This window comes from Bos mutus, chromosome 19 (genome assembly GCF_027580195.1).
Source record: "Bos mutus isolate GX-2022 chromosome 19, NWIPB_WYAK_1.1, whole genome shotgun sequence".
Classification (NCBI taxonomy): domain Eukaryota; kingdom Metazoa; phylum Chordata; class Mammalia; order Artiodactyla; family Bovidae; genus Bos; species Bos mutus.
Window position 1 is genome coordinate 62,118,080 of NC_091635.1, and position 11,940 is coordinate 62,130,019.

At 34.2% G+C, this 11,940-nt stretch overlaps 1 protein-coding gene across 1 annotated transcript; it reads left to right on the forward strand.

The window, feature by feature from the left end:
• Positions 1 to 3,925: 3,925 nt before the first annotated feature.
• Positions 3,926 to 4,912, forward strand: LOC102286901 (olfactory receptor 4P4-like). Its single transcript, XM_070357350.1, is given in 1 exon segment — positions 3,926 to 4,912. A coding segment is annotated over 1 exon segment (987 nt).
• Positions 4,913 to 11,940: the final 7,028 nt, after the last annotated feature.

The window sequence follows — 11,940 nt, forward strand, 5'->3', positions numbered from 1 at the left end:
GACCCCATGGGTCAGACCAAGTAAGACAAATAATTACATCACTTATGTGGAATCAAAAATTGATGCAAATTCATTTATTTACAAAGCAGAACTAGTTTCATCTAGATGAATAAAAATAAGTTTGTAACATGCAATGTTTTGATAAAACAAGAGAAAATGTAAATATATTCTGGAGAATGTAAGTTAAATATGAGAGTTTCTGCTCTTATGCCGACAGCATAACGAACAGCAAAGTTATTTTCAAATGAGGAAATAAAGTAATTTTGGAGAATTGTTTCATGATGCAAGGAAAATCAGACAATTGACATGTGTTAAAAATTGCCTTAGAACTGATTCAAATGTATTATTTTTAATGGCTGAGTAATACTCCATTGTGTATATGTACCACAGCTTTCTTATCCATTCATCTGCTGATGGACATCTTGGTTGCTTCCATGTCCTGGCTATTATAAACAGTGCTGCGATGAACATTGGGGTACGTGTCTCTTTCCTTCTGGTTTCCTCAGTGTGTATGCCCAGCAGTGGGATTGCTGGATCATAAACAGTTCTATTTCCAGTTTTTTTTTGAAACACTGTTCTCCATAGTGGCTGTACTAATTTGCATTCCCACCAACAGTGTAAACACCCTCTCCAGCATTTATTATTTGTAGACTTTTGGATCGCAGAATCAGTTCTAATGAGGTGGATGAAACTGGAGACTATTATACAGAGTGAAGTAAGCCAGAAGGAAAAACATAAATACAGTATACTAACGCATGTATATGGAATTTAGAAAGATGGTAACGATAACCCTGTGTACGAGACAGCAAAAGAGACACTGATGTATAGAACAGTCTTATGGACTCTGTAAAGAGGGTGGGAAGATTTGGGAGAATGTCATTGAAACATGTGAAATGTCATGTATGAAACGAGATGCCAGTCCAGGTTCAGTGCAATGCTGGATGCTTGGGGCACTGGGAAGGCCCAGGGGATGGTATGGGAGGTTGGGAGGAGGAGGGGTTCAGGATGGGGAGCATGTGATTTTTTTTAATAAAATTTAAAAAAATAAATAAATAAATAAATAAAATAAAAAGCAAAGACATTAAAAATTGCCTTAAAATAGCCAACCTATTATCAAACTAATTGAAATTTTTTCATCACCATATTATTGAAATTGATGCTTATATGATTGCATTTTGTTAAAATTATGTGGGAATTCTTTTTTCTTTTTGTTGAACTTTTATGTAGGCATGACAGTTCCTTTGACTGCTAAACTACTTACTCAAACAAAAATGAGTGTTAAAAAGTAGTGTATTATGAACCATATATATCACTGGGTATTTTATATTTTTCATCAAATTTCTGAATTATGTAATAATATCTTAATTGTAAGATAAATAAGATGATATTTTCAAACATGTTAAACCATTAGCCTGAGAATCACACTGGTTAGTTAATTTAGCACTCCTCAACCTTCCCATAACTTTGCTGTCATTACTTGAACCATTTGTTTACTGGTTGCCTGGTATTGTTTATTTCATCTATTGTGTCTTCAGTTTTTGTACAGATTTCCTTACTATCACATGTTCAAAATGTTGTTTTATGACAATATTTTCTCCTCACTTGCCTTTTCACATTTCCTTTTACCTCTGTTAACACCATTAATTACATTATATTAGCTCAGAAGATGTTGTTTTAACCTATTATCGATTAAATGTGTTTCTTTTAAATACACAGTATCTTTTTACAAGTGCAAATTCTCAGAAAGATACACTGGATATTCATTAACCAGATATTTGCATGTTGCTTTCTGCTCAGATGAGGATTCCAAATTCATTATTTTCATTGCTGCCCTTTGTAATAACTTCTTCCCCATTCATCTCAACTCTCCTGTTTAACCACAGATTAAAAAAGAATCAGGGTTTTTGTCTTTTCTCATTTTAGTGTATTAGCTTCCAATTCGGAGGAATTATTTTGACTCTCTATCTAGGTCTCTTCTATAGTCAGAGATTCAGGTTAATGAAGTTATTTCTCTCCAATTTATTTATTTATTTATTTTTGTCTAAATGGCAACCCACTCCAGTACTCTTGTCTGGAAAATCCCATGGATGGAGGAGCCTGGTGGGCTGCAGTCCATGGGGTCGCTAACAGTCGGCATGACTGAGAGACTTCACTTTCACTTATATAATACATTTCTTTAAATCAATTTTATATAAATGCTTTTATTTGACATATCAATATTATTCAACCTCACATGCAAAAAAATCTATGTATCAATTGCCATTATGTAGAAAACAGATCAATGTACTGCAACCTCCCCACAAAAACCTTTTAAATACTTTTGAATTAATGCTAATTTCTGGTGAAAACAGGGTGAAAGCTTTATAGTGAGAGTGAAACAAAGTAGCATAATGAGAAAATTTAACCTCTGTGATATTGCAGTTTTGAATAATAGTTTAAAATAGAATTGGTGTCATGCAGGCCATTTTAAATGCCTCTTAACTATTTGCCATCTAAAATCATCATTGAGACTATAAATAGCATTAATAATAACTTTGTGAAGCCCTAGACTTGACAGTTTTTAAATATGAAAACCATGCACTTGCTATAAAAACATTAATTCTCTGTTTGCTTTTTATTTTTTCTTTTAAATAGACATATGGTGGCCTGGATATGACTTCAAACACTAAAAGTGTGCTAGCTTTTGCAAAGCCACTGTGGACAAATAATTCCTCATTAGTGGTTAAAATAGCATCTAGAAGTGAACTTGTTCTATCTTGCACTTATTTTACACGATTAAAAGCATCTTAAGATTATCCCTTAGTTACAAAAGATGAAAATCTATAAACATTTCATTAATTCTTTACTGCAACACATGCCACTGAGGGAATAACTGGACCGAAAGTTGTCATATCATCTATTTTACTAACAGTAGTTGTTTTTTTTTTTTTTTGGCATGAAGTTTCCAGCAACAAACACTTGAGCAACTTCACATTTAATGTTCTTTACCAATATCCAAAGCAAACTTCAATATCAGTAATGCATATTTTGTCTTAACACATGGAATATAAATATAAGAAATAAATTAATTTATAGATTTTTGGCAATTTAAATCATAATGTATAAATAAAATATAAATTGTAATATGAATCTTAATGTATATTTCTCAAAAGTTCTTTACCTTTTTATGTAACAACAATCACATTGATTTACCCACTAACTATGCTTGATCACAGAGTATGTGTACATGCTGAATTGTGTCCAACTCTTTGAGATGCTATGGGCTGTAGCCCTCCAGGTTCCTGTGTCCATGGGATTTTCCAGGCAAGAATACTGGAGTGGCTGCCTTTCCCTCTTCTAGGGGATCTTTCCAACCCAGGGATCAAACCAGTGTCTCCTGCTTTGAGGCAGATTCTTTACCACTTAAACCATCACAGAAACCTTAGGATGCCCTATTTAAATTAATGTTCAGCAGTTCAAGCTGGGATTTTAAACAAATTTGTGTTTCTTTGGGATTCATCCCAGATAATTCAGGGAATTTGGTTAGATAATTTTAAAAGAAAGAAAGTTGCCTTCATGTATATGGCCACAATAATTGAAAAATATACAAAAGAATATTTTCTTTCCTTGGGTCAATTAGCCTTCTTTGTTTTGTACAATATTTTATTAACAGCAATTAACTTTTTATTTTCAAAATAATGTTTAAATATTTAAAAATTTTACAAATAATTGATTAAATTATATAATCATTTTCATTATAAATTGTTTTGCAATAGATTTATAAAGTAAGAGAGATTAAAAACATTTACTAAATCAATAACTAATATTAAAATTTTATTCATGTAAATGTATTTTTGGTAAATTTTATATTAGTGTGCTCATATTCACCCAAGCATATATTTTCTTTTTTTCTGAAACATTTGTGTATAACCTACACTAAACTCAAATGGAAAACCAGAGAAACATATCAGAATTAATTCTTCTAGGACTTTCATATAACCAGAACATACAAATATTTTCCTTTGTGTTATTCTTATTCTGTTATCTTGTCCTGTTGGTAGGAAACCTTCTGATCCTCTTCTGCATTCAATACAGTCCTCTTTTTAACCAACCAATGTACTATTTTCTCAGCTACTTATCCCTCATAGACATCTGCTATACCTCCAGCGTTACACCCAAACTAATTGGAGATCTGCTAGTAGAGAGAAAGACTATATCCTATGGAGATTGCATGCTACAGGTCCTTATCATGCACTTCTTTGGAGGTACTGAGATCTTTATTCTTACTGCCATGGCTTTTGATCACTATGTTGCCATCTGCAAGCCTCTCCGCTATGTGATTGTCATGAATAGAACAAGATGCAATCTTCTCCTCTTAGCTGCTTGAGCGGGTGGAGCTGTCCGTTCTTTTCCTCAATTTTTTATGGCAATCAGCTTGCCTTTCTGTGGTCCTAATGAAATTGATCACTATTTCTGTGATATTTTTCCATTGCTAAAAATTTCATGTACTGACACCTACATCACAGGTGTTCTTGTGATTGCCTTTTCAGGAATGCTTGACTTAGTTACATTTGCTGCCTTGTTTGTTTCCTATAGCATTATATTATTCACTTTAAATAATCGTTCAAACGAGGGAAGACACAAAGCCCTCTCTATCTGTGGGTTTCATATCACTGTGTTCATCTTATTTTTTGTACTTGTTATCTTTATCTATCCTAGACCTCCCACTATTTTCCCTGAGGATAAGGTATTTGCAGTATTTTACACCATCATTGCCCCCATGTTCAATCACTTAATCTATACTCTAAGAAATGCAGAGATGAAAAATACTTGGAAAAATTTAGTATCAAACTTTGTTTTCAAAGGAAGCATACCTTTAAGGAACAAGTTGTTCAGCAAAGAGGTATTTAGAGTAGCAACTATTTTTTTTTAATTCAATAACCTTTATTTTTCCACTGTCAGATACATTTATCTCTCATAATATACTTTACTGTAATTATTCCCTTTTCTCTGAAGTCTTTTATTTTATTTTTTTAAATTTTATTTTATTTTTAAACTTTACATAATTGTATTAGTTTTGCCAAATAGCAAAATGAATCCACCACAGGGTTCTATACATCAGTGTTTTTTTTGCTATCTCATATACAGGGTTATCATTACCATCTTTCTAAATTCCATATATATGCGTTAGTATACTGTATTGATGTTTTTCTTTCTGGCTTACTTCACTCTGTATAATAAGTTCCAGTTTCATCCACCTCATTAGAACTCATTCAAATGTATTTTTTTAAATGGCTGAGTAATACTAGGGCAAACTGCCAAATGTATTCAAATACATTTGAATGAGTTCTAATGAGGTGGATGAAACTGGAACTTATTATACAGAGTGAAGTAAGCCAGAAAGAAAAACATCAATACAGTATACTAATGCATATATATGGAATTTAGAAAGATGGTAATGATAACCCTGTATACGAGATAGCAAAAAAGACACTGATGTATAGAACAGTCTTTTGGACTCTGTGGGAGAGGGAGAGGGTGGGATGATTTGGAAGAATGGCATTGAAAGATGTATAATATCATATATGAAACGAGTCACCAGTCCAGGTTTGATGCACGATACTGGATGCTTAGGGCTGGTGCACTGGGACAACCCAGAGGGATGGTACGGGGAGGGAGGAGGGAGGAGGGTTCAGGATGGGGAACACGTGTATACCCTGGTGGATTCATGTTGATATAGGGCAAAATCAATACAATATTGTAAAGTTAAAAAAATAAAAAATAAATAAATAAAATTAAAAATTAAAAGCTAAAAAAGAAAATAATAATGATACAAAGGTAGAATCAATAATTCAGATCACTGTAAACAAATTTACTTGCTTTGCACCTAATGACCTGAATTTAGTACCATTTCCAATATTAATTAAGGAGTTGCATAATAAAATTATGTTCCTAAATTTATAAGTAAGTGGCTAGTCATTGTATCCAGAATGAAAGCCCACTCCTGTTAAAATGAAAGTGCAAGTCACTCAGTTGTCTCCAACTCTTAGCAACCCCATGGACTATACAGTCTGTGGAATATTCCAGGTCAGAATGCTGGAGTGGGTAGCCTTTCCCTTCTCCAGGGGATCTTCCCAACCCAGGGATTGAACCCATATCTCCTGCACTGCAGGTGGGATTCTTTACCAGCTGAGTCACAAGGGAAGCCCAAGAATACTGGAGTGCATAGCCTATCCCTTTTCCAAGGGATCTTCCCAATCCAGGAATCAAACCAGGGTCTCCTGTATTGCAGGCAGATTCTTTACCAACTGAGCTGTTAAAATGAAAGGGGAAAAATAACAAGACAAAACAAAATAAAAACTAGTAAAAAGACAAAATGTGGCCTATAAACAGATTCAAATGCACACACACACACACACACACACACACACACACGAAGAAAGCAGTTTTGCTACACATGAATGTTTATAGCAGCTTTACTCATGATTACCAAATCTTGGAAGCAACCAAGATGTCCCTCAATAGGACATGAATAAATAAATTGTAGTACATCCAGACAATGAAATGTTATTCAGAGTTAAAAATAAATGAGCTATTAAACTGAAAAAATATTCAGGAAACTTGAATGCATATTACCAAATGAAAGAAACCAGACTGAAAGGGCTACCTGCTATATAATTTCAACTGTATGACATTCTGAAAAAGTCAAAACTATGGAGACAGAAAAAGTATAAATGAATGTAAAGGATTAGGGAAGGGAAAAGGATGAATAGGTGGAGCACCAAGGATATTTAAGGCAGTGAAATTCTTCTGCTTGTTTCTATAATTTTGAATCTTATCAATGTATATGTTAAAATCCTCAAAATATACAGTACTTAGAGTGAACCCTCATGTAAACTATAAAATTGGGGTAATACAAATACATCATTGTAAGTTCCTTTGATTTTAACAAGTGTATCCCTCTGAGGGGGAGAGTGTCCCATTGTGGGGACAGGAGGTATATGGGATCTCTGTACTTTAATCTCAGTTTAGCCATGAACCTAAAACCTCTCTAAAAATTAAGTTTTACTGATTAACAAATACATTGTGGTACACTGCTTAGAGGATATCTTATAACTAAGTGAAGAAAAGACTCTCAGAAAGATTTTCTAGTAAATTAAGGGGTAAAAAATACTAAAACTTTTCACCTTTTATGAAAAGGTCTTTTGTGCAAGTTTAATAGGTTTTAAAAATAAGGTCATTTAAGATACACTGAAAATATCATAATAGAGAAAGAACTGGATAATGGGATTTTATGAAAAGAAATAGAGTTAAAATAATGGAAGAATTTTAGAATATATAAATACAAGAGTTATTATCATTAGGAGGCACTGTACAAAGAAGACTAAAGAGCAGAAAACAGTAAAAAGGGAGATAAAATTAAGTGGAGCTGTTTTAGCAAAGAAGAATGATTGTGCCTTCAATAATCACCTAATTTGTTCATTATCTTTGCCTGGTGGGATGGCATAGACCTTTATCGCTGAAAACTCTTGACCATTAGTAATTGTAAATGGATTGGCTGTTGCAGTTTTTATTGATCTTAATCATCAGATATGGTAACTCAGGAGGGGCCCTTTGGGACCTACTATATTCCAGACATATTTTCTTCTCTCCTTTTAGGAGGAGTAGTCCAATTCTCCTTAGCAGTCAGGATCACATTACCTTACATTTTTGCTTGTTCATTCAGAAGCATGAGGAGCCGAAAGTGATCAGGCAGGAGTCTTAACTCTCAGATCAATACAGCATTGTTGTGTCTCCTCATGAATCATTTCTCCCTTTGGAAATAAGACCTCTAAGTGGGCGAAACCTAAGTTAATGACAATAGAAAGCACAGATTTTGCTAATAGATTTCTAAAGGTAGTAGCAAGTGGTGTCACTCCAATTTTTACATTGTAGCATGTAACACACACATTTTTTTTAAATATATCTTAAAAAAGTAGGTAAATATACTTTTTGCTTCTATTTTCTTGTTTATCTTCCAACCATGTTCCTTCCAAGTCTCTTGACCAACTGGCCAAACCATTGATCAAAATCATGAATCAGTATACAGTACAAATGTGGATATTTTTCCTTCCAAGCAAAGTGAAAAACCACGTACACTGCTTGAAGTTTCATTGACTGAGTGGAGTTACTTTCCTTCTGATCTTTAGGGATTTTCCAGAATGGGACTGTAGCACTCAATTTTCTACTTTTGAGTTTATGATGCAATGGTAAAGAATGGGAATTTGCTGTATGACTCATGGAACCAAACAGCGGCTCTGTGACATCTAGAAGGGTGGGATGGGGAGGGATATGGGAGGGAGCTTGGGGAACATGGGTCCACCTATGGCTGATTCTTGTTGATGCATGACAGAAAACAACAAAATTCTGTAAAGTAATTTTCCTTCAGTTAAAAAAATAAATCAATTAAAATATTAAAAAAAATAAAGAATCTACTGGCCAATGCAAGAGATGCAAAAGACAAGGGTTTGATCCCTGGGTCAGGAAGATCCCCTGGAGTAGGAAATGGCAACCCACTCCAGTTTTCTTGAAAATTCCCTGGACAAAGGAACCTGGTGTTCTACAGACCGTGGGGCCAAAAAGAGTCAAACATGACTGACTGACTGAACACACACACATACCAACTTAGCCTGATTACATATACTGTGCTTCCATTTGATGAAATTAATGACTAATGAACTATTACTGTGTATACCCAAGCAAATGTCATTGATGGGTCCAGCAACAAGTTCATGATGGGCAACCCAGGTTGCCTAGTAACTTGGTGACCCATGGTTTAGCATTCAGTCTCTGTTAAGCAAGCCAGGAGCTATTTCTAAAAATAAGAGTAGTTATCTGAAAAGGATCACAAGATTTTGGTACATAATCCTAAGTGCCTGCAATGCAGTTCACATGTGGAGGCCTGCCAAAGACTCCCACAGCCCTCTCTCCACTGACACATCAAGAACTGTAGATCTACTGAACCATTTGTCCCTAGTGACTGAGAAGCTTGAATGACAATCTGAACCTGTGGCAAAGCTATTTCTTTTTCTGGACCTCACTCAATACTAGCAGCTCTTTGCATCCCTTTACAAATGGACCATTGAAATACACCCACATAAAAAAAAGTGCTTTCTCCAAAGAACAGTGAAGTCCACTGGGCACAATGCATCTTTGGTTATAGGAGAGGACAGAAGGAACAAGTTAACTTTCATGTTAAAAGGAATACCTTGATATGCCCCATACCACTGTGCCTATAAATTAACACTGAGTTTGGTACTCTGAATTTTATTTGGATTTATTCTAACATTTGACACAGAAATGTCTTACAATAAAAATCTAAAGTAATTGTTGCTTCTTGATTAGAAGATGCAGTCAGCCTATCATCAATGAAATGGATCAACATAGTGGATTATGGTACAATGAACAACAATAAGAATCTGTTGGTTGCAGTTTGTCCATTTCAACTATAGATCTGAGGAAATAACCACATTGGTAAAGTAACATGGACCTGAGCTAAAATTCCATAATCAATTAGACAACACCAGACTCATGCTAAATTACTCAGTCGTGTCTGACTCTTTGCAACCCCATGGACCGTAGCCTCCCAGGCTTCTGTTTCCATGGGATTTTCCAGGTAAGAATACTGGAGTGGGTTCCCATGCCCTTCTCTAGGGGATCTTGCCGACCAGGGAAGACAATATTATAGGTGTTTGTCATTCTGCTTACTGTAAATACTTATATTTATTCATTTGATGTTTATTATAAACCATACATCATGCTACTTGTAGAAACAATTTCTATCAAGTAAGCAAATGTTTCAAGGAGTATGACAGTTTATTTAATAAATTTAAATTTCTGTTTGACTTCAAAATATTCTTTGATTTAAATCATTACTGTTTGTGATAGATCAGAAACATAAGAAGGTCACATGGACAATACAAAAGGATTTGGAATGCTAAAAGGAAGTTTGGATATTCATTACTTGCCCTTTAGAGATTGAATACCCTGTTGCTTTTATGATGGTTTCCCTGGTAGCTTAGCTGGTAAATAATTTTCCTGCAATTCAGGAGACCCCAGTTTGATTCCTGGGTTGGGAAGATCCACTGGAGAAGGAATAGGCTACTCACTCCAGCATTCTAAGGCTTTGCTGGTGGCTCATATGATAAAGAATCAGCCTGCAATGCAGGAGACCTGGGTGTGATCCTTGAGTTTGGAAGATCCCCTGAAGAAGGGACTGGCTACTGCAATTACATATTACAGTGATAAGTCAATCTCTAATAATCTACTATGATGTATATAAGTGGGCATAAGTATTAATAAAATTATTAGTATTTAGTTATATGTAATAACTTATTATTACACAGGATGGGAGGGATTGGGGGCAGGAGGAAAAGGGGATGACAGAGGATGAGATTGTAGGATGGCATCACCGACTTGATGGCCATGAGTTTGAGTGAACTCCAGGAGTTGGTGATGGACAGGAAGGCCTGGAGTGCTGCAATTCACGGGGTCTCAAAGAGTCAGACACGACTGAGTGACTGAACTGAACTGAACTGAATAACCTATTATATAATAGTACACATACTAGGGCTTCACAGGTGGTGCTAGTGGTAAAGAATCTGCCTGAAAATTCAGGAGACACAAAAATACAGTTTCCATACCTAGGTCAGGAAGATCTCCAGAGTAGGGAATGGCAGCCCACTCCAATATCTTGCCTGGAAAAATTCCATGGGCAGAGGAGCCTAATAGGTTGCAGTCCATGGGATCATAGAGTTGTACATGACAGGGAACACACACACATACATACTAACATAATAATATATAATATAATATATAAATGTAATATATACATATAACTATACATGTAATTATATAATAATATCATATATCATATTAATACTATGTAATATTATTATATAATAATATATGACATGTAATATAGCTCACACACAGATATGTGTGTGTGTATATATATATGTATATACATATATCTATGTGTGAGCTATATTACATGTCATATGTTATCAATAGATAGATATATTTATAGATAGATATGTATATATATGTATATGTGTATAGATATGCATATATATACATGTATATGTACACATGTAATATAGCTCACACATAGATATATATTGTGTATGTATATATATATATATATGTGGTATATATACATATGTGTGTGTATATACACACATATATCTATGTGTGAGCTATATTACATGTATACATGTACATGTATATATATGTATATATATACATATATACCATATATATATATATATATATGGTCTGAAACAGTCCCAGATTCTTTGAGGGTAATTAGGCTACCCTTCTGTCATTGTTTTCTGACAGTTAAGAGCATGATTTGAGTGATCACTTAGTTTCTGTTTATTAGTTCTTTGATATTTTCATTTTGGAATTTACTCCTTTCTGTTTAGTCTCTCACCTGTTAATGGAAAAAATAGCCATGCCTATCTCTATAGATTGTTATTGAGGTTATTAATAGGAATCAATATATTTTTGCCTTTTATTTTTACTAGAATAAACATTTTGAACCCATATAAATTTATGAATTCAGTTAAATCAAGTCCCAATTTGATAGAATTTTCTACATATTTAAAGAATGGTCCTGGGTTTGGTTTTTCCCATTTTCTTGCACCAATTTCTAATCTGCTTCTTCTTTTTTTTTTTTTAATTTTATTTTATTTTTAAACTTTACATAATTGTATTAGTTTTGCCAAATATCAAAATGAATCTATCACAGGTATACATGTGCTCCCCATCCTGAACCCTAATCTGCTTCTTAAAGAATCTAAGTTTGGTAATTTTTTGTGGTTGTTGTTCTTTATTTCACTAGGTATTCTTTGCAGAGATTATCAGCAATGTCTTTTTGACAGTTACCTCTGTTCAATCGACTTTGGGTTCTGGCCAGAT